Source organism: Heliangelus exortis, chromosome 16 (assembly GCF_036169615.1).
Source record: "Heliangelus exortis chromosome 16, bHelExo1.hap1, whole genome shotgun sequence".
NCBI lineage: Eukaryota > Metazoa > Chordata > Aves > Apodiformes > Trochilidae > Heliangelus > Heliangelus exortis.
Genome location: NC_092437.1, coordinates 1,906,712 through 1,929,517, shown reverse-complemented (window position 1 = coordinate 1,929,517; position 22,806 = coordinate 1,906,712). Strand labels below are relative to the sequence as shown.

At 58.6% G+C, this 22,806-nt stretch overlaps 1 protein-coding gene across 1 annotated transcript; it reads left to right on the top strand.

The window, feature by feature from the left end:
* Positions 1–5,920: 5,920 nt before the first annotated feature.
* DNMT3B (DNA methyltransferase 3 beta) lies at positions 5,921–21,542 on the top strand. Its single transcript, XM_071759905.1, has 19 exons — positions 5,921–6,211; positions 9,605–9,749; positions 10,292–10,401; positions 11,749–11,901; positions 12,226–12,408; positions 13,640–13,798; positions 14,630–14,737; positions 15,445–15,586; positions 15,861–15,989; positions 16,427–16,471; positions 16,614–16,693; positions 17,021–17,133; positions 17,517–17,700; positions 17,893–17,977; positions 18,389–18,630; positions 18,749–18,839; positions 19,063–19,211; positions 19,669–19,754; positions 20,683–21,542. Exons 1-19 carry the CDS (start codon positions 6,107–6,109, stop codon positions 20,822–20,824), a joined length of 2,451 nt encoding a protein of 816 aa, XP_071616006.1. The 5' UTR covers positions 5,921–6,106; the 3' UTR covers positions 20,825–21,542.
* Positions 21,543–22,806: the final 1,264 nt, after the last annotated feature.

Below are 22,806 nucleotides of genomic sequence, written 5' to 3'. Positions count from 1 at the left end.
ACCCCACTAGTGGTTTATGAACAAGGAGTTAAGCAGCAAAGTACCTCTAATAATGAGGAGTTAAGAGATATTTACTGGTGGTCTGGCTGGAAATAGCATTTACACTTCCTCTCCCTTGACCTCCCAGCTGGGAGATTTTCTGTTCCACAGGCGCAGGGTGGAACTGGTCCCCTGCACTGAGGAGAGGTGGGGAGGTGGAAAAATTACGTGTGGGGTGCCTGCAGGATTTGACTCTAAAACAAGGTGCAGATTTTTCACACTGGAACTGTTCATCAGGTTCTGTGGTGAACAGGCCACATCGATTTGTTTAAAGCCTCAGGATAGGCTTGTGTTTAAAAAACCTAGTAAATCTTAACTAAAACTCCTGCAGGGAGCTGTATGGACTGGGTAGCATGGAATGCCAGTGTGTGAACACGATATTCCTCTCTGTCTTTAAAGTGTGGTGTACAGTATGTACGTTTTCCTACGTGTAAATCATTAATTGCAGTTAATTGCTGCACATTGATATAACCACCACAATTCTTTCACCTGTCCTGTGTGTGCCTGAAAAACAGAAACAAAGACAGAGGCAACTTTTTGTACACCAGGATTAGCTGTGCAGGAGCAGCCCATGTCTGATCTTTCCTTCCCTGTGTCTTTCTAGGGTGATGCTTTAGGAACCAATTCAGGATGGTCTCAGTGCACACGTGTGGGCTTGTGTGAGCATGCAGGAGGGAGCCAACTACGTTAAACAATTTACCAGGCAGCAAACCAAATTCTTGGGGAAAGCTGAGTGACAGGATCCAAGAAGAAGAGTTTAAGTTGAGATACGTGCTGGTAACATCCTGTTCAGACAATCACCAGGAAATTCAGCAGTCCCAACTCCTGGGATGCTGCTGTTCCTGCAGTGTGTGGCATAGGGTGCCACAGAACTCTGCTTTTTTTTGGAAAGGATTCACTCAGAATAGAAAGAGGACTGTATGGGTGACAGTCTGGATGGCAGGGGTGCCAGGCAGGAGATTGTCCCCAGCCCCTCCAGGCAGAGGTCCCCAGGCAGCCACCAGCTCCATGGGTGCCTGTGCCAGACCATTCTCATGCAGAATGTGTGGCTGATTGAGCCATCAGAAGCTGAGGCCAGGAGTTCGAGTTACAGAAATATTCTTACACGGAATACTAAGTAAAAGCAGCAGCAAAAAGCAATGGTTGGGGGGCAGGGATGAAGGGAAAGAGGGCATTAAAAGTGGTGCACTCCAAAATGAATGAGAGGATAGGCCTGCATTGCGCAGCTCCTTTTCACCTGCCAAACTCAAAAAGCTTCCTCAGCACCTGGAGTGCTACCTGCGGAAAGCTCTTTATTGTATATTTCCAATAGATCAAGTCTCAGGGTGTCACCGTCCTCTTCTCTGATGTCGCTCTCTATCCTAAGCTTGGAAGGAGTTGGTTCAGTTTCCTGGGAGAGGCTTGACACAAACGGGATCTCTGAGACCAGGATTTCAGAGTGGAGGGGGCTCTGCTGGCAGGCACTCTGGGAGCACACACTTTCTCCTGATAAAAGTGTGTGTGCTCAGGAGGGAGGTTTGGGGAGGCCTCCTCACTTCAGATTAGGCTATAGCGGGTGTATCCTGTTTTCTAGGAAGAAGAGGATTTTGTGGCCAGCTTTGTTAGAGAGGCAGTGAAGATTTTGCTTTGTGTGCCTTTGCATTTGAAGTTTACACACTGGTAGCTGCAGGCTTGCTAGATGTTCTGGTTACATAAATGATACTTATTTTAAAACTTATTAGAGGTTTGTATCATGTGGTCCTGACCAGCCCACAGGAAGGGCTAAAAACTCCATGTAGGAGGGGTAACACTTCCTATCTCCATGTAAACAGCAATTGCCCCCAGATGGGAAGAGGCAGGCCAGCTGGAGGGGAGGCTGGAGGCTGTGTTCCCACATGTGGCAGCACGATGTGGCTTCCCCACAGCAGGGACAGAACTTGCTCTTGGTAGCCAGAGCCCTGCTGCTGCATGGCTGGTGGGTAGCTCTGGAGAGGGGCTGGGGACAGGAGATCTTCTCTGGGGAGTGGTGGTGAGAAGCAGCACTGATGGGTCCTAGGGAGTGGATATGATTGTTGCTGCAGGCTATGAAGGAGCCCCTATGCTGTGTGTACCCCAACATGGGAACCCCCAAGCCTGAACTCGGCAGGAGCATAGTCACTGGCTTCAGGGAAAGCAGAAGGTCCTCCTGCCCCAGGGTCATGAGAGGAGCTGCCAACAGTCTGAGGTGAGTTCATGGTGCTGGTGCTTCTCCCTGCCTGCTAGAAGACTTAACAAGCCCTCTCTCAGTTGCTCTCTTTGTCTCAGATCTCCAGGCCTGTTGCTCACAGAACATGGAACAGGTCCTCACTCTCACAGCTGGGTGCAAAGTGAGAGACAGCAAATGATGGGAGCCTGACTGAGTGGATGTTGCCAGTCCTGTCTCTGGTGGCAGTGAGTGGCTCTTTCAGCTGGTCTGTCACCATCCCCATGGGTTTGAAATGCCAGCTGAGGGAGGCCAGCTGGGGGTGGAAATGGCTTTTCTTTCTGGAATGAGTATTTGTGGAAGTCACAAATCACAGCCCAGCTGTGTGACTGACAGGAGTCACTCTGTGCTGGGGAGGGCTGTGTCTGTGCCATGGTGTGCAGAGGGTGTGCAGCCTGTGACAAGGTGTCCCCACCCTCCCCCAGCCCCTGCAGCCCCTGGCCCTGCTCATGCAACCTTGGCCATGCTTCACAGCTTCTTGAAGCTGCACCAGTGATGGAGCAGAGGAGCTTTGCCCCCAGGGCCATGTCCCACCACTCGTCCATGCCAGAGCTCCTCAGGGCTGTGGTGGGGCTGCTCCAGCGCCTGCCGGGCACAGGCTGCCAGCCCTGTTCATCAGGAAGGGCTGAGAGCCTGGAGCAGGGAATCCCTGGTGGGAGCCCAAACGCGGAATCCTCTTTAAAGATACCTTTTGCTGTCCCATGAGGTGACTGCAAACTCTCTCGACTGTTCAGAAACAAACCCTCAGCATCTCTTTGTGGTTGTGTGTAGCAGAGACACGGAAAAGGGTTGGGGTTTGGCTCAGGATCTGCCCAGGGCTGCTTTGTTTGGTGCCAGGCCTTTTGCACAGCCGTGCTCTCCTGAATTAAATGATAACTGAGGGGAAGAGAGAGAAAGAGGGCGTTTCAGCCAGCGGGAGATTGATGGCAGGTCAGCGGGGCCAACAGAGGCAGGAAGGTTTCTGTAGAAAGGGAGAGGAGCCTGTGGATGCTTGCAGCAAGGGCCAATTCCACCCTAACGGTGCCCTAGGAACTCCCATAAACACAACCCGCAAAAGCATTTTGCTTTCCAAAATTTGGAAAACCAAACAGGAGCAAAATCTATTTGCTTGGTTTTAATCTACTTGGCAAAGTTGCACATTAGCTTTAGTTCCATGCAATGTGTGTTTATTTGAACTGTAATCTCCAGTGTACCCGAAGGCTTATCCAGACCAGGTTTCTCAGCTCCTCTTGTTCCCTTGCAGGGTTTTCTTTTTGCACATGTAGCCCCAGTTTTAATGCCTGCTTTTTGCAGGGATGGAGGGGTGGTCTGGGGGAACCTGCTGTACAGGCCTGGGGCTGGCCTGGGCCCTTCCCACAGCGTCTGGGTACTTTGCCTCATGCTTCTTCCTCCTGTCCCTGCAAGCTTATTTCTATCACACCAGAATAATCATATTTCTTCTCCCTCCTGTTATACAGTTATGCGCTGGATTTAGAAGTAATAGCAAGTGAGCAGAGAAGATTATACCCCACGTGGACTCTGGATGCTTTGTCTGGGGCAGGAGAGGCGCGGGCTGCTTTCCTCATCCCCAGCACTGCCCTCGCAAGGGTCTGTACGGAAAAGGGAGAGAACAAACAAGCCCAAAGCGACCGTAAAACTTGTGAGGCTTTGTCTGCCCATGCTGCGAGGGGCGCGGGGCTGGTGGGGAGCGGGTGGGCACAGGGTGGGGTGAGGGCTCTGCCTGGCCCCGGGTGCCTCTTCTCCCCTGGGGGTTCCTCTGCCCTGGGGGCTGAGCTACGGGGGGATCCGAGGGCCCCGGGGGATGCTGAGCCCTGGGGTGATGGCGGGCACGGGGGGGCTGTGTGTGTGACACCGGGGTGACGGTACCAGAGGATGGGGAACGAGGCATCAGGGAAGCTGTGGAGCCCCGGGAAAGGGATGCTGAGCCTCGGGGATGTGGGACACCGGAGGAATGTGGGGCACTGGGGAGGATGGGGGGCACTGGGTGATGCGAAGTCACGGATGATGTGGGGGGATAATGGGGCGCCGGGGGTGTGGGGACCGGTTGGAGGATTCGGAGCCCCGGGAGGGTGCGGGGCACTGGAGGAATGCGGAGCTGCGGCGGGATACAGGGGCATCGAGGGTTCGGAGCCCTGGGGGGTGCTTCCCCGGGGGCTCCGAGCGCGGGGGGACCCCGGGTCCCCTCGCTCCCCTCCCCCTCGAGCGGCGCGGCGGGCGTGGGGCGGTGAAGGAGGAGGAGGAGGAGGAGGCGGAGGAGGGGCTGCCCAGCACGGGCAGGGTTAAAGCGCCATGTAACCGGAGCGCGGGGCTGTCGGGGGCCGGACGGGGCGCGGGTGGCGGCAAGCGGCGGCGAGCGGCGGCGCGGCCCCGTTGGACGGAGCGTCCCGCCGAGGTGCAGGTGACCGCGGAGCCGGGCCCGGGAGTCGAGGGGGGGCCCGGGGTGACGGGTTTGGGTCCACGGGCATCATCGTGGGCGGCTTTGTTGTGCGAGGTGGAGGTGGGGGACAATGGGGCGGGCGGGGACGCGGCACCGGGAGCCCCCCGGCCCATCGCGGGCCCTGAGCCCGGTAACCGGGGACTCGTGGCTGGGGGGTCGGGACTGGGGGTCCCGCCGCCACTTGTTGCTAGTGTTCGGTCCCCGGGGCGCGTTCGGTGGGGCTCGGCGAACCCACAGTCCTGGCTCGGGCTCTATCCCGGTCCCTCCCGTCCCTCCGGTTCCCGTCTCAACTTTCGGAGTTTCCCGCGGAGGCGCTGACTCCGCAGAACCCGATGGTGCGTCCCGGAGGTGTCACGGCGGGGTAGGGATGGGGGCTAGGGATGGCCGGGACAGGCATGGGATGCGGGGCAGAACGCGCGGCCACGGCGGTAGCACCGCACCCCCCCGGGGCCTTGGGTCCCCGTCGGGGAATGGCAAGTGATAGGTGCGGGGCTGGAGGGGGGCGGAGGAGTCGGGGAGGGCCGGGGCTGCCCTGCCTGTACCTCGGCGGGCCCCGGGCAGCACCGCCCCCAGGCAGGGGGGCACGGGGGCACGGGGAGGCCTTCCGGGAGCCCGGGATGCGGTAGCAGCTCTGCCGGGGGCCCAGCACCTTTGTTTTCGGTTCTCAGGTCACGGATCTGTCAGTTCATCTTGGGTTTTGCTCTGTTCGCAGGAAAACAAATCCCGGCTGGCGCCTCGGGCGTGTGAAGTGTCCACGGGGCTGGGGCCGGAGGGAAGGGGGCGGCTGGAGCCGGGGCTCGCTCAGCAGGCAGGTACCGAGAGGCGGGAGCCCTGCCCGCATCTTTCTGCTCAGCTCCGGTGGAGGGAGAACATCAGAGAAAGAGAAACAAACTCCAGGGTGGCCCCAAGGTGGGACACAAGTTGCAGAGTCCGGGGTGGGGGGGAGCAGCGGGTGGGCACCCAGCACTGGTCCTGCGGATGCTGCACACACCTTCCCGTCTAAAGAAGCCGGGGGAGGGGGCTCAAACCCCACAGCAGGACTTGTCTCCTCAGTCTCAGTCTGCAGTTTCTTAATTTCTAATGAAATGAGGATGAATGAGCCAGAGTGTGCCATTCCCTGGCTCTGGGGAGGGTTTAGACTTGTGTCCATCTGTCCAGGGCCAGGCAGGGGGAGATGGGGGCAGTGAGGTGTCATTGTCATTGCTTTTTCCTCTTGTGCAGGGGGAAGATGAAGCAGTGACGGGTCGGGACGCGGGACCTGGTGCCGCTGAGCGGGACGGCGGAGCCCCTGCAGCCCCCAGCCCTGCCCGCAGGCAGCACCGGCCCTGGCGCCCGCTCCCCCCGGGCACGTCCCTGGGCAGGGGGCTCGGGAGAGCCATCGGGGCTCAGCTCAGCGGGACGGGACCGAGATGAGCATGGTAAAGAGCCTAGAGCGGCTGGAGCAGCGGCTGGCTGTGATGGTGGCTGCCCAGGAGACTTCTCAGGCCTGGTCTTCACTGGGAGAGGAGGGGCCGGTTTGTTTTTTGTTTCTTTTCTTTCAACCGAGCTTTGCTGAAAGGCAGCGGGCGAGGAGCTGAACCCCGGGGGTGGCCGCAGAGGGCTGCCCTGGTGGCCGGGGGGGAGCGGAGCGGGGCAGGAGAGGAAACGGGGGGAAAATGGAGGGAAGTGCCGGAGCGCGGAGAGGGGCCAGGCACAGGAAACGGGCAGGGGAGGGGGGAGCAGAGAGCCTGCCCCTCTTAATGAGCAGATCTGCCAAAATGGGCTCCCTTTCTTACTGAACTGCCAACCCAGCAACTCTTTTTTTTTTTTTTTTTTTTTTTTTCCCCAGGATTAGAGGGAAATGTTCCGTTTAGGGGGAGTTAAAGGCCATTTGTGTGCGCATAGATAGCCCAGAGCCTGGGCTGGAGGCATCAGCCCTGGCCATTGGGGTCCTTTATTTCTTTTTGTTATTCAAACAGGGCTTGGGTGATGGCTGCCATCCCAGCCATCATGTAAAACGCTTCCCTCCAGCCTCTTTTGATATGCATGCCCCTGTCTGGAGGCAAAGTCCGCTGGTCTCCCCTGCAATCTCCACCTACCGGGAAACGCACCTGATAAGGGGCCCGCTCTGTTTTCTCAAGAAGGAAAATTGAAACCAGGGCTGGGGGAGCAGCCCCGGCCCCGGGGGCAGCGGGGCACTGCCCAGCAGGTGAGCGCAGCCCCTCTGCCTGCCCCGGGGCAACCGGAGCAACCAGAGAGCAGGGCAGGGACCGGGAGTGTCTCTAAGCAGTTAAAATTGTGGCATGGTCTTTAACCAGTTTGGCAAACCTTAAAGAAACTGGTATTGCAAAACTAGGGCGGGCTCCGGAGTCGTTGGGTTCATTGTCTCGGTGGGGTATCGCTGCAGGGCATCTCCCGGGCACCAGGCAGTGCGGGGGCCGCCGGCAGCGCCGGTGCCCTCGGGGCTTCCAGCATCAGAGCGGGGATTCTGCGTGGTTTTATTCCCCGGGTTCTCGTGGGTTCTCGTTGGAAGCGTGGGGCTGTAGAGCCAGCCTCGGTGTGTGCAGTACATTTAAGCAATGCAAACACTGCGGTGCTGGTTTTCTCCTCCTCCCCTGTGAGACCGAACATGTGAGGGGAGTGCTCTGTTTCTTATTATTTTCATAATGCCCCGAGTGCACATGTTGGTGTGTGCTTCTGCGAGGGGAGGCGAGGACAAAGAGCTGAGCCTTCCTCCTGAGCAGGAGGTGGTGAGGCTGGGAGGGATGGTGGCTCCAGCAGCAGAATGTTTGGAGTGTTGGGGTGATGGGCCGGGCAGCCCTTCCCAGCAGGCAGGATCATGTCGGGCCTGGGGCTTCGTTTCTTGGTGCAAGAAGCACCAGCAATCGGAGCAGGGATGGGCACTGCAGCCCCACTGCCTCAGGGTTGGTTTTTGGGGCATCAAGGCTTTACCTGGCTTTGCCATGCAGGCCCTGGTGTGGTGGTCCCTGCCCCAATTGAGTGTCAGGATGGGGATGGGATGTCCTGGAGGGATCTCGGGCAGTGCAGCTGGAGAAGTGCAGGGAGCAGCAGTGTGAGTGCTCTGGTGTTTGCACTGCTTGCTCCCCACGGGCCCCTGACAAAGGACTGAACGAGGGTCCTCTGCAGGGTTTTGAGGGTGCACGGGTTTTGAGGTGTCTGTGCCTGTTCCTGTCCTCCCTGGTTCCTAGCAGCCTCATGCTGCCCTGTCCCCCTGTCCCCAGCCCCTCCTCCGGGTTCCTCTCGTGCCAGGAGAGCAGTGGATCCTTTCCCACCTCCCTGGGTGGATTCCCAAGTGCAATTCACCATTTTTAGAGCAAGCTTTGCTGTTTCTCGTGGGAGTGCTGCTGCTGCTGGCTGTGACTGCTGCTGCTCAGCTGCATCCCATGCTGGGGAGGGGGAGCAGACCCTGGAGGAGCTGCTGACCCAGCTGTGCTGCACTGGGGCGTGTTGCTGCATCCCACAGCATCCAGGACTGGCCGGGGGGCAGCCAGGGGCAGCACAGCGAGTCTGGGCAGCTCCCAGGAATTGTTGTGGAGCAGATGTGCTGCAGCAGTGGGATTTCTGCACACAGCTGTAGGGGTTTATGCAGCTTTAGTCTCCCTCTGGTGCTATTCCTCTCCTTCTCCTCCCTTTGTTGAGGTGATGTGTCTGCAGGGGAAGGTAGGACATGTACCCAGGGGGCTCTGCCTCTGGAGGTGGGTGCTGGACACCTGCTTTCCTTCAGCTTTGGATGTTCCCAGGATTTTAACGCTGCCCTCGGAACCCGAAACATCCGACCCCGGCTGGTCTTTGTTTGTCAGAGGTGCTGACAGATGATCCTGAAGCAGAAATTTCAATTGTTGGAGAAGCAGTCGGAGGCGATGCTGAGCAGGAGCACTGGGGAGGGGGCAGCAGGGCTGGAGCCCGGGGTCTCTTTGGGGCTGGGGGGGTTGCTTTTGATTCCTAACAGGGGCCTTAGGTGAGCAGAGCCCTGTTTGCTCTTTGAGCTTGTCGAGCTGAATTACGTGCTCCTGAAATGAGTGTGCTGGTGAAGGGGCAAGTTGCAGCACAGACCCATAGCCCAGCAATGAGGCAGCTTCCTTAGCGTCATACCCGGAGTCACTGGGAGAGCCTGGGAGCTTCCCCCTGAAAACAGGATCCCAGGAGGGCACCCGAGGGAAGGCAGAGGCAGCTGGGCACAGGCGAGCTGTGTCCCACCTCTGGGGGACACCAGAGTGGGGGGGCTGCTGTCCCTGGCTGTCCCCAGCCCCTGGGGTGGTGGTGGGTGGGCTCTGCAGACACAGCTCCCTGCTCCCCCTTTGCCCTGGGGTGGGGGGACTGCAGCTGGGGGCAGGAGGAGTTTTCTCCTCTTGGGGGAGATGAACTCTGCTGTGGCTGCCAGGACTTTGTCCCCCAGGGCCCGGTGTCTGCTGTGTCCTGTAACAGCCCACCCCAGCTGGGCAGCTGGAGCAGAGTGCCTGGGTGTGGGGTGGGATGGGATGGGATGGGATGGGATGGGATGTCCCTGGGTTTCTCTGGGCTGGCTGGAATTGCAGCTCCCTCCGGACAGGCTCTCTGCTCCTGTGGATCCAGCCTGGGCTGGGCAGAACCGAGCCCAGGAGCACTCCATGGTGTATGGACAGTGGGCACAGCCCTGGAGAAAAGCCCTGGGGCTTCCCTAAGCACCAGCAGGTTTCATCTGGGACCCCCAGTCACTGGGGCTGGTGGGTCTTCAGGGTCACCACATCTGTGGGGCAGTTTTGTCCAGGTGCCCCTTAGCTCCTGGTACCCTCCAGATGTGTCTGCAGTCAGACCCCTCTGCCAAGGCCATGGGAAGTTGTGGCTGGCTTGAAGAGCTGATGCTGCCTGCTTTGCCTTCCTGGGGCTTTCTGCATGGCTAAATTTCTCTCCCACTCTGGCTTCCACAGGCAGCCATGAAGAAGGACAAGAGCCACGATCAGGATGAGGCAGACTGCAGGGCAGAGCTGATCCTCATCAACGGGGACTGCACCGACCCCACTAACGACTCCCCCAACCTCATTTTGGAGACAAATGGGAAAGCAAGTGCTCCAGGTGAGCTGTGCTATGCCCAGGGGGAGTAGGGATGTGCAGGGCCAGGGAGGGGGCTGGGGTCAGGGTCCCTCTGGCATCCAGCAGCACATCCAGGCCAGAGTTTAGGGGGCGTTTAGGACACAGGTGTCACACTGGGGGCTGGCTCTGCCCCTTGGTGCTGGGGCATCTCCCAGAGGAGTGCTCTGGGAGAACTCATGGGTTCACGAGGTCCTGCTGGAAATAAAGGGTGGAAAGCTCTGAATAGTGGGCATGTGGTTTCCTCCTGCCTCGGAGCTTTCAGGAAACAAAGGGGCATGAGAAGGAACCCCACACTGGCCATCAGTCCCTCCTGGGCTTGGGGCAGGTGATGGGTTTGGGGCTGCTGGTGCCATTGGGACTGCTGCAGAGACCTTTGGGGACACCACTTGTCTTCTGCTCTCAGACACATTTCTCCAAGCAGAGGTTTTGGTCTCTTCAAATCCCAGCCTGCTGCTCAGAGCAGTCAGGGCTGGAGGTTTGGGGGGTTCATGGGGCTGAGTCTGCTCTGCTGTGTCCCTGCACAGGTGCTGGGGGGCTGGGGCTGCCGACCCTGAAGAACAACAAGAGGGTCAGCACGGGAGACCTCTCCAGGGAGGAGCTGTCCTGGCCACTGAATCTCTCTGGGACACAGGAGGTGAGTTCTCACCGAGGCTGCTGTAAGACCTTGCTGCCCAGGGGCTGTCTGGGGGGGCAGCTCCTGCCAGGACCCTCCCTCATTCCCCTCGGAGCAGCTGCCACGCTCTGTGCAGGGGGATCAGCCCAGTGCAGATGCAATTCTCATTGAAAAGCATAATACTTGGTTTTGGGTTAAATTCTTGATTGACACGATGCCAGCAGCAGCAGGAGGGCATGGTGTGGGATGCAGTGATGTCCACTACATTGTGCTGGCACTTTGTTTAACCAGTCTTGGCTGTGCTGGTGCAGCACAGCATCTCGTGTCTCCCACTCTCGGGGTGGCCTGTTTTTAGCTGCTTTGGAGCTAAATCCCAGTTTCTCTCCCCCTCCTTTTGTTGACTAGGTTGACAAACCTCCAGGGTCTGGAAGCATTTTTGCCTTCTAGCTTTATTGTTTTGACTTTGAAATAAAACCTCAAGATTGGAGATCTGCCTGTGATGAAGCAGCATCCAAAAGAAAAGAGCCATAAATCCAACTGGGCTGAAAATTCTGCTTTCCCACTCAGTTTTGTCTGGGGCTCTTGCAAAATTCTTTTCAATTTGAAACTTGGTTGTACCGGATGCAGGAAACATGCCTGGGTCAGACTGTTTGTAAACTGTGGCTGCTGAAACCACAGGGGAAGAGCTGCCCTGGGTGCCTCTGCAGGGCTGGGTGCTGCAGGGAGCACCCACACGTGTGTGAGAGCACCCACACGTGTGTGCTGGGTGCTGTGCCCCAGACACCATGGGCTCCTGCTGGTCTCGGTCTCACTGCTGTGGCTGCAGTTGTGAGGAGGGAGGGGACAGAATATTAAGTAAAATCATCATATTGTTCTAGTTGGGAAAGGCTTTTGGGTCATCCAGTCCATCACTGCCCAGGCCACCACTGCCCCGTGTCCCTCAGTACCACATCTCCAGGGCTCTGAAACCCCTCCAGGGATGATGGGGACTCCAGCCCTGCCCTGGGCACCCTTTCCAGGGAGAAATTGTTCCCAAGCTCCAATCTGAACCTCTCCTGGGGAACTTAAGGCCGGTTCCTCTTGTCCCATTGCTCATTCCTTGGGAGAAAAGACCACCCCAACCACCCTGGCTCCAGCCCCCTCCCAGGGATTTGTCCAGAAGGTCTCCCCTCGGGATGCACATCCCTGCTGGAGACACAAGTGGCTGACCCAGTGCAGGGTGCTGGGAGCTGCACTCATGGGTGCTCCTGATCCTGGCTGGTCTGCCCGGCAGAGATGCTGCCAAGTGCATGGTTACACCAAGGGGGTTGGCATGGGAATGGGCTGTCCCTGTCCCCGTGTGCCACAGCAGCTCTGTTCTGGTTGCAGGTGAGGCCTCGGGGCAGTGCAGGGTGGGAGAGCAGCCTCAGGCAGAAGCCCCCCGTCCGCCTCATCTTCCAGGCAGGGCAGACCCGGCACGAGATGAGGATCAAGGACACCAGAAGCGTGGAGACTCTCAGGGAGCTGCCAACTCCCCTGCGGGTGAGGGGCTGCAGGGCTGCCAGGCTTTTCCAGGGGCTTCCCTGGGGCTCCTGTGCCCTGGCTAAGGGGCTTCAGCCTCTCGGTGCCTCAGTTTCCCCTGTGAAGTGGGTGTGTGTAGCCCTTGCTATGAAGTGGATGTTTGAGTGCTCTGGGGTGATCTGGGGAGGGGAAAAAGGAAGAGTGCAGAGGGTGCAGTGCTTTCTGCATGTCCTGTGAGTAAAAGCCAAGCAGAGCTCCCTGGGACACCCCGATCCTGGGAAATCCCCTCCGTTCCTGGCTGTGGGGTCATTCCCACTCCCCCTGCCCCTCTCCCTCCCTGCACAGAGCTCCAAGCGTCGCTCGGCCACCTCTGTCCCTGTGACCATCGACCTGACAGAGGAGGACTCCCAGGACTCGTCCCGCAGCAGCAGCACACTCTCCAGCTCCCAGGAGGGACAGAATGGCTCCACCGAGCTGGGGACAGCCGAGGAGACAGAGAGCAGAGACGTGGGGTTGCTGGAGTACCAGGTATGGAGGGGCCAAACTCTGCTCCTGCACTGGGATCCTGGTGCAGGTGGGGGTGACCCTGGCTTTGGGAAACCTCACTGCAGCTTTTCCTTCCCCCTCCCTCCCTGCCCTTCCTGCTGTGTGTGGGGCAGTGGGTGCTGCTCTGGGGACACAGCATGGGGGGCACCAAACCCACAGAGCCCCTTCCCCCCCGGGCTGCAGAACCTCCCAGAGCCCCCAGGTCACGCGTGGCACACGCCGGGCTGGCAGCTGAGCCCTGCTGGGACAGGCAGTTGCATGTGCAGAAAATGTTTCTGGGGGATGCTGGAGAGTCTGGAGGTGCTGGAGCTGCAGAGCAGTCTGATTCCATGCCTGCGGGCATCAGGGCAGGGCCCCAGACTTGTGGGGAATTGGGCAATCGAATCTTGCTGCATAATTAGGTGCCTAATTGCAGAACAAAGCTGGGAAGGAGCTGGGCAGGCAGAAGTGGCTCCCTGGGCACAGCTCTGCTGACCTGACCCCACCAGTCTGCCTGCTGGAGGCCCTTGGCATGGTCACACCAAAATTCCCAGCTCTTCTCTGCCCTGTTCCCTGCTCTCCCCCGTGGGAACAAGAGGAGGGTGGGTGTCCCCTCCCTGGGGTGCAGCCAGAGGAGCTGAGCTGTGAGCCCCATGAAAGGGGCCCAGGAGTGACCTCCACACAAAGTCCTCCCTGCCTGGCTCTGCCTCAGGGCTCAGCAGCATCCTGGGGTGAGCCAAGAGCTCCCGGGTACACGTGGCTGTGATGGGCGAGGAGATCAGAAGAGCCTCGTCTGCTGCCCCCTGTCCCCTGGGGCTGCTGCGAGCCCTCCCGTGGCCACCAGAGCTGCTGGGAGGGCAGGGGTTAGGGCTCCCCTCCCTGTGCTTGCAGACCCTGGGAGGGCTGAGCAGGAGTGGGCACGCACGGGGCGCTGAGCCGGGGGGGCTGAGCAGGATGGAGCAGGCAGGGTACCAGCCCGGGGCTCAGCACGGGGCTGCTCAGCACAGGGCTGCTCAGCACAGAGCTCACGGAGCTCCTGCACGGGGCTGGGCTGGCAGCCAGCACTGCCAGGGATGGTTCTGCCATGTTACTGAGGGATGTGAGGTGCAAATTTGTCCCCAGCAAGGGACACGCGTCTGTTCCCCCCCTGCTCCAGGGCTCCCTGCGGGGCTGCTTGGATAAAACGTGGAGTTTGGGCTCTTGGCTGGTCTCGGTTGTCCTCTTTTGCTTTCAGGATGGGAAGGAGTTTGGAATTGGGGAGCTTGTCTGGGGAAAGATCAAAGGCTTCTCCTGGTGGCCGGCGATCGTCGTCTCGTACCGAGCCACGGCCAAGCGCCAGGCAGTGTCGGGGATGCGGTGGGTGCAGTGGTTTGGAGATGGGAAGTTCTCCGAGGTAAGTCTGCTGCCTGCCCCTGCCTGCACCCAGCTCCCCCTCCCTGCACGTTCCTGCCACCCGTCCCGTTCCTGGGGCTGCCCCTGGGCTGTGTGTGAGTGCCCAGCTGCAGCCTCCTCGGGCAGGGACTGCCCTGTTGGTGTGGTCAGGCTGTGGCACGCTCCTGTGGCTCTGGTGTCTGCACACAGTGACACCCACCCGGGCTGGGGACAGGATCATGCAATGGGGACACCTGCCCAGCCCCTTCATGGGGTTGTGTCCAAGCCCTGGTGTCCAGAGCTGTCCCCATTGCTTCCTGCCTGGTGAGGGATGGTGCCCTCCTGGAGGGATGTGATGCCTCCTGGATGCCCTCTCACCCCTGGGACCCCTCTCACCCCTCAGCCACCCCTGGGCTGCAGGCAGGGGGGGTGGGCTGTGCCGTGCCAGGCCAGGCTGTGCCAGGCCAGGCCGTGCCAGGCTGTGCCGGGCTGGGCCGTGCCGGGCCGGGCTGGGCTGGGCTGGGCTGTGCTGTACTGGGCTGTACTGGGCTGGGCTGTACTGGGCTGGGCTGGGCTGTACTGGGCTGGGCTGGGCTGTGCCAGGCTGGGCTGTACTGGGCTGTGCTGGTGGGAATGCTGCACCAGCAGAGGGTGCAAAACGCCCGCCCTGGTCTCTGGTGATGCTGCTGCCTCTGCTCTCCTCCCTCTCTGCTCCTCCTGCTCTCTGCAAAGCCAGGGCTGAGCTGCCTCCCTGCCTGCACAAAGCCCCAGCTGAGCTGGGAACTGCCGGGCTGGGGCGTTGGGGACAAGGCATCCCCGTGCCTGCTGGTGAACTGTTGTCACTCTCTCGCAGGTTTCTGCAGACAAGCTGGTGGGATTGATGGCCTTTAGGCAGCATTTCAACTCTTCAACATTTAATAAGCTGGTTTCCTACCGCCGAGCCATATACCATGCCCTGGAGGTAACCACGGGGCAGAGCTGGGGCTGCAGGGGTGGTGGGAGGGGGGCAGAGGTGCCCTGTGCTCGGGGTGGCTGCTGCAGGGGAGCTGGGCAAGGAAAAGCTTTGCTGGGGCAGGAGGAGATGCCCTGGGTGGGCAGAGGGACGACTGCCCAGAGCTGGGGAGTGTGGGAGGTGGCTGTGCCAGCTCTGCCCTGCGGGGTGCTGGGCTCTGCATCCCTGGGTGATGCCTGCGAGTCACCTTGAGAGAGAGCAGTGGAGGGAGCTCCTGCCAGCCTCCAGAATTAATCATTTCCCCCATCTGCTGGGGCAATGAGGACAGATGTCTGTAGCAAACCCCTCCTTTCTCTGCTGGGACTGTTTCCAAGTGCAGCCATGGGTCCAAACTCTGCTTATCCCGGGGGATTCAGGAGTAACTCCTGCTGCTCCAGGTCTCTCTGCTCCAGGAGCAGTGTCTGGGTGAGAGCTGGGGCTGGGCTGTCCCCTCTCTGGGCTGGTGTAGGACAGATATGGCCCTGGGCACACCTAGTGCTGGAATCCAGCAACTGCCACCAAGCTGGGGACACCGAGCTGGGGACACCAAGCTGGGGACTCCTCCGTGTGATGGGAGGGGACCAGGACACGTCCCCGGGAGGTGTCTGTGCTGTGCATGCTGCAGTCAGGCTGCTCCCCATGTCACCCTGACCCGTGCTGTCCCTCCTCTCCCTCAGGTTGCCCGGAGCAGGTCGGGGAAGACGTTTGCAGCCACCCCCAGGGAGTCCCTGGAGGAGCAGCTCAAGCCCATGATCGATTGGGCACTCACAGGCTTCAAACCCCTGGGTCTCAAGGGGCTGCGGCCCCCCAAAGCCTCAGGTGAGGGGTGGCCTGGGCTGGCAGGGACCAGGGCTGGCACGTCTCCAGGTGGCCCCGGGCTCCTGGCTGGGGCTCTCCACAGCAGCACTGCAAAAAGCTTCTCCCCAGCCATTGCCTCTGGAAATCCATGAGCTGGCTGAGCCTCCAGCTGTGTGTAGGCACCTGGGGTGGTGTTGGGGGCTCTGCTTTTGGATGGGGAGAGGGGGAAAACCTGGCGGGGCTGGGCAGATGATGTTCCCCAGGAGCTTGTCCCCAGGGAGCTTTTGCCTTGCAGAGAACGGGGTCCTGAGGAATGGGACAGAGGAGGTGCTGTCCCTCGAGCAGTGTCCCCGCACCAAGAGGCTGAAGACCAACCTCAACAGCAGTGGGAAGGAGCAGCGAGTGGAGGAGGACCAGACCCGAGGTAACCCACAGCACAGCCTGGGCTCTGCATCCTGAAGAGCAGCAGGAAACCTCTCTGGGAAAGGGCTCAGCTCTTCCCGAGGGCCCTGAGCTTGGTTGGAAAAGGCAAAAGCTTTTATGGTGCCTGTTGCTCACTTGTGCTTCACAAGACACCAGCAAACCCAGCAGCAAAGGTGGCTGCACAAGCTGGATGGGCTCCTTTAGCCACTCATCTTGGAAATGGTCTGTGTGGGGCTCCTTTGAGCTCCAGCTCGGGTTTCTCCAGCAAAGGACATGAGTTTTGCACCAACCTTTCTCATGCCCATGGCCTGCCCTCCCCGTGCAGCACTCAGCAAAGCTGCAGCAATTTGAATGCCAGGTGTGAGGTGTCTCTAAGTCAAGTGCCTTCATCTGTTTCATACGGAGTGATAAGTTTTTGTTTTTCTTTTTTTAATAAAGAGCAAATGGTTTCTGAAGTTACAAACAACAGTGGCAGTCTGGAAGGTAAGGGGTTGCCCTGTCTCTGGTGGGAAAGGTGTGGGGCTGGTGTGGGTGGGCAGAGCTGGGGGTTCCCCATGGGGGTCAGGGTGCTGTGGGGGCAGCTTGTGCCCTGCCTGGGGCTGAGCCAGCTCTCCCTGTCCCCCAGAGAGCTGCTTGTCCTGCGGGAGGAGGAACCCGGCCACCTTCCACCCACTCTTCCAGGGGGGGCTCTGCCAGACCTGCAGGGTAAGTGCTGCCCAGCTGGGATGCAGCTTGGGGTGCAGGGTCCATCCTGCTGCTGGGATGGGATGGGATGGGATGGGATGGGATGGGATGGGATGGGATGGGATGGGATGGGATGGGATGGGAGGGGATGGGATGGGATGGGAGGGGTTGGGAGGGGTGACCACCATGGGGCTGTCCCTCAGCATGTTCCCTCCCCTGAAGCACTGAGGAGGATGTTCCTCTCCCAGCTCTCAGTGTGGGATGCAGAGGAGCTGTGTGTTCTGTGCACTCTCTGAGCACGGATCCTGATCCTCTGTCCTTCCCTCCTCCTGGCTGTCCTTTTGCCAGGATAGATTCCTGGAGCTCTTCTACATGTATGATGAGGATGGGTACCAGTCCTACTGCACTGTCTGCTGTGAAGGGAAGGAGCTGCTGCTCTGCAGCAATGCCAGCTGCTGCAGGTGGGCCCCACGTGTCCCCATCTCCACTCCTCTGGCCAAGCTCCCAGCAGAGCTCCTGGGGAGCTGCAGGGACCCAGGTTGTGCGTGAGCCTGGGTAGGGTCCTGGGTGGTCCCCAGCATGGTCCCCAGTCCCTGCTGAGCAGCTCTGGGGAGGTTGGCAGGAGCTTTACCCATGCCTGGGCCACCAGGTTGTGGTAGCAGCCCCCAAACCCAGCACGCTGCAGGGACAAATCAGAATGGTGGTGATCTGGAAAGACAACCCTTTAACACACACTTCACAGGGGGTGGGGGCTCCAGTGCTTTCAGGGGAGACTCCAAAGACAGCGGGGTGACCCAGGGGGGATTCTGGAGGTGTCAGGCACGAGGTGGTGTGGTTTGGGCAGGTGCTTCTGCGTGGAGTGTCTGGAGGTGCTGGTGGGGAGAGGGACATCGGCCAAGGCAAAGGAGCAGGAGCCCTGGAACTGCTACATGTGCCAGCCCCAGGGCAGCTACGGGGTGCTGCAGCGCCGGCAGGACTGGGACACCCGTCTGCAGGACTTCTTCACCAGTGACAAGGGACAGGAATACGTAAGGGCTGTAGGCAGGAGAGCCTGGGGGTGGGCTGTGGGGGAGAGGGCTGACTCCAAATCCATCAGTGCTCTGCCTTGGACTCCCTCACCCACCCTCTGGGAGGCTGCTGAGCTCTTGGCCTCCCAGATATTCCCCTGAGGGCAGAGGTGGTGGCACTGCCCGAGCTTCACTGCTGTCCTTCCATTGCAGGCTGAACCCAAAATCTACCCAATGGTCCCACCAGCAGATAGGAGACCCATTCGGGTGCTCTCTTTACTTGATGGCATAGCAACAGGTGAGGAACTGACCCTCTTGGGGGTTGGGGAACGTTGTGTTCATGGCCCCAAACCTGTCTCTGAAAGCTTGGTGGGGAGAAAAGGTTAAAGGGCCAGGGGATCCCCATCAGAAGGGGATAAGGGTAGGGCTGGACCAGGATGTAAAGGGAGGGATGGGGGAGGATGAGGGAATGTTGCTCACAGAGGTTCTTGCAGCACTGAGTGCTGTCTCACTCGTTTCACTGAGAAGCAAGAGCTGTGGGACCTGGCTGGTCACCTGGCCCCAGGTGGAGAAGTGCCTGAGGGCAACTGGTTTGACTCAGTTCACTCAGCTCGCGAGTTCTGTTTTCTGGGAGCAAACCTGTTTGGAGGAAATGGGTCAAAACTCTAGTTTGCTCATCCAGAAGTTCTGTTTGACTGCACCCACCTAGGACAAGCTAAAGAGGCCACATCGAGCACCGGTGCTGAGGAAGGAGACCGGGACACCAAAGAGAGCAGTGGGACCTCAGACCTGTGTCCCTTGGCAGGGTACATGGTGCTGAAGGACTTGGGCATCCAAGTGGAGAAGTACATTGCCTCAGAGATCTGTGAAGACCCCATTGCTGTGGGCACCATGCGGCACGAGGGCAACATCACCTATGTGCATGATGTCAGGAACATAACCAAGAGAAACGTGAGCACGTTTCTGCAGGAGGGCTGGGAACGTGCTGCTCTGGCCTCCTGGGTCTCATCCCCTGTGGGATCCCCTGTAAGGATGAGACTCCTTAACTGAGTCTGTCTCTTGGCTCTAGATCGAGGAGTGGGGTCCCTTTGACCTGGTGATTGGTGGAAGCCCCTGTGATGACCTCTCCATTGCCAACCCGGCCAGGAAGGCACTGTATGGTAAGGTTCTGCAGAGATGGGTACCCCGGGGTGTTCCTGGGCTCTGGAGCCACCTGAAAGCCCATGGAAGCAGCTCAGACCCACTCTGCCCTCTGAGCTACAGCCCGTGGGGTGGCACCTGCAGAGCACAGGCTGTCCCATGTCCCATGGTGGGGAGGGCAGCCAGGCCCCTGGCCCCGTGTCCCTGTGCCCCTGGTCCCAGCCACAGCTCTGTCTCTTGCAGAAGGCAGTGGAAGGCTCTTCTTTGAATTTTACCACCTGCTCAACTATGCCCGTCCCAAGGCAGGGGAGGAGCGTCCCTTCTTCTGGATGTTTGAGAACGTGGTGGCCATGAGGGTCAATGACAAGAGGGACATTTCTCGGTTTCTGGAGGTAGGGATTGCTGCCTGCCCGGGGCAGAACGTTGGATTAGGATTCACTTACAGAGCTGTGCAAGGTGTGCTGAGGCAGTGATGGTCTGACTGTTTTTTTTGTGGTCCTGATGCTGGAAGACCTCCTGCCTACACCAGGAATCAAGTTTTCAGTCTTGGCTGTGGATTGCCTCTGGCTTCCAGCACATTAACCCGAGCTCTGCTTCTCTGGGGGAAGGTTTTTGCCATCCTTGCAGAAAAATCTGTTCAGAGCAGCATCTATTATTTCTTCAATTAGCTGCTGGCCATGGCTGTGGTGTGGGAGCCCAGGTAGCCACCAGACTGTGCTCTGGTGTGGAACAAGGGTGTGCTGGGGCTGCCTCCTTGGGGAGGATTTGCTGAAATCCCTGCAGGGCACTGGAGAAGGGCTGAGCCCACACCTCCTTTCACTTCTCCTTCCCCCCTCTCCTGGCCTGCAGTGTAACCCCGTCATGGTCGATGCTATCAAGATATCAGCTGCCCACCGTGCTCGCTACTTCTGGGGCAACCTCCCGGGGATGAACAGGTAATCAGTCCTCCCCTGGGCTCTTGGAATCTCTGGCTGTCGTTTTGTTTTTGTTTCATGGTGTTTCTTTGGTTCTTCTCCCTTCCTTGTCCCTAAGCCCAGCCCCCAGGAGCCCAAAAGCTGCAGCTCCCTGGGTTTGGTGCAGCCTCCCTGGGGTAGTGGATGTGCAGACAATTATGGGCTCGTTAGTGAGCAGCAATGAGACTGGGAAAAGCCCAGCAGTGGCCCTGCACCAGGGCTCCTGGGGGGGTGTGTAGTGTGGGGGTGCTGCTGTGCTCTTTGTTTCAGACCTGGGCTGCCCCTCTGCTGGGGTTTGCCTGCTGGTACCCCGAGTTCATGGCAAAATGCTACAGAAGGACTTGGGAGCAGAATAAAATCCAGTGACTAGCAGTCCTGCACACCAAATACTTAACAGCAACAAAACCTGGAGTGTGTGCACAGCCAGACCCTCAGCCAGTGAGCACAGACTGGGTTTAAATATTTTTACATGTTTATATTTAAATTGCCAGTACTTGTTGGAGTTCAAAGCAATGAAAGCTGAGCTAGAGGCAGGTGGGGGTTTGAAGGTAAAACAGCAGTTCCCTGGGCTCTGTCCTCCCCTGCTGCACTTGAGCTTCCATCTGACTGGGAGGAGGAGGAAGCACCAGGGCTGTGCCTCGGATGACTCTGAGCTGTCTCCAGGACGTGTCCAGGGTGGTGCCTGCAGGGGTGGCAGGGGCACAGGGCTCCTCCAGAAGTGCTGCCAGGAAAAGGAGCAGAGAGCACTGGGGAAAGGTCTCTGCCCCGGGAGGAGATGCTCTGGGGTGCCAAGTGCCAGAGCAGGCAGGAGCTGGCTATTGATGAGTTTATTGATGATTCAGTAGTTCCTCAGAGGGTGATGTGTTGCCCAGAGCCACCAGACCTGATGCCCTCCCCTCCTGCCCCACAGGATCTTTGGTTTCCCCCTCCACTGCACGGATGTCTCCAGCGTGGGTCGCGGGGCTCGTCGGAAGCTGCTGGAGAGGTCCTGGAGTGTCCCCGTCATCCGGCACCTCTTCTCCCCTCTCAAGGATTACTTTGCCTGTGAATAGCAGTCGGGGTGCCCCTCGTCTCTCTGGTAAAGGTGCAGAGCTGCACCGTGGTGGTGGGAGAGGGACGGGCACAGCTGCCAGACTCTGCCGCGGCACCTTCCCTCCCCGTGCCCCCGGGAAACGTCTTGAACCAAAGAACCTGGCAGGGTAACTTTTCTCTAAAGGGACTGATGGCAGTGATAGGTAGGAAATTACGGACACGAGAGCTGTAATTAGGGCAGCTCTGTGCATAACTGATGAGATGGGAAGCTCTCCTCCAGAGCACTGAATATTCCTGTGAGCCCAGAGCTGGGAAGTCGGCGCTTGCTGAGCAGTGAGTGTGGGGGCAGCTGCTGGGGTGCTGCAGACAAACTTGAACTACAGCAGATTCCTGCTAAACAAACAAAACCTCTCTTGAAGCAACTGCCAAAAATCCTCAAAACTGTAGCAGCAGGTGTAAAGAAAGGCCCCTGGTCAGGTTACATACACTGAACATGCAGGATACAGAAACCAAATATTTTTTTATTTTTGTGACTTTTTTTATAAACTTCTAATTTTTTTTTTTAACGTCTATTGCTGCTTTAAGGCATTACATAAGAATGTGGAGATTCCTAGACCTGAATGTAGCTGAAACTGAACTGTGAGGTGATAGAGTTACTTTTCTAGCTAGAACTAAAGAAATACTGTTTTGTATGTTTGGCTGTAGTTTACAAATACTCACTACTTCCTTTCTAAAGCATCTAAAGCTTTTTTCCTTACATTTCAAAAATCCTGCTGAGTGCTTCAGAAGCTTCCACAGTCACCAGAGCACGGAGGATTTGGGCTCCAGTGTCCACAAAGTTCTCCTGAGCATTCATTTCCCTGATAAAAATGGTGTGAGCAGGAAGGGCAGCGCAGTGGGACGTCCCCCGGTGTCACAGGGGATGTCACCAGCCTTGGCAGTGGTGGCTGTGGTGAGGGGGTCCCTTGTAGGGACAGTCCCACCACTGGTCCCTGCTGGCTCCTGGTGCAGCTCTGGGGGAGGTGCTGGGCGTCCCTCTCCTTCCCTGCACACCCATCCCTGTGGCTCAGGGCTGGGGATGCTGCTGGAGCTTCTGTCCTGGGGGGCTCCTGGGGCTGCACCCCCCAAGCCAGGAGCTCCTGCTCGTTTCTGATTGCTCTCCTCTGCTCTCTTTGTCTTTGCTGGAATGATGATCTCCTGTCTGTGAAGCCCTGGGCACGCTGTTCCCGTGGTCAGCATCTGGGGAGGTGTGGGAGCACGTGGCTGAGCCCCCCTCTGCCTCCCCCATCTTTCCCAAAGCCATGGGGCTGCCCTTCCCAGGGATCCTTCGACTCCAATGCACATTTCAATGCACTGAGACAACTCATGACATTGTCCCTCTGTCCTCCCCTACCTCTGTTCACTACAACCCATCACTGGGGTCTGGCAGAGCCCTTGGGTGCCTTTTTGGAGCCAGCCATGGGTCAGCCCCTTTCCCAGTGCCAGGCTGTCTCACGGATTGTTGGGCAGCACCGGTGGGAAGCATGAGCTGCCCTCCTGGCTCCTTCTACCTCTGACACATGGGGACCCCCTGGTACCCCCCTCGCAGCCTCCCTGGTGGAGGCAGTCTCCCATTTTCCACTTTTCTTGGTGGGGATCTGTGTGTCTGCAGCTCTCTGCCCCATCTTCCCAGTCTCCAACGCAAGGATGCTCTTGCGAATGGGCAGGAAGGGAAGAGCTGGTGCAGTTTAAAGGCTTTTTCCCCTGATCCTGCTCGGAGGTTTCTCATCCTCATGTCGGGCAGGTTCCAGCTGCGTGCCTCTGGTTAAGGAAACTGTAGATGGGGGTCTGAGAGCACTCAGAGGACAAGTGGCACCTTTGTCACCAGCCCTGGAGCCCAACGTGGGGTGATGGCCTCTGCCTCAGGATCCGAGGATGATTTTATTCTTCCTAACACATCCCCTCCCCTCCTCCTTTCATACTCCAGTTCTCACATCCTTTCCTATCTGAGCAAAATAGAAAT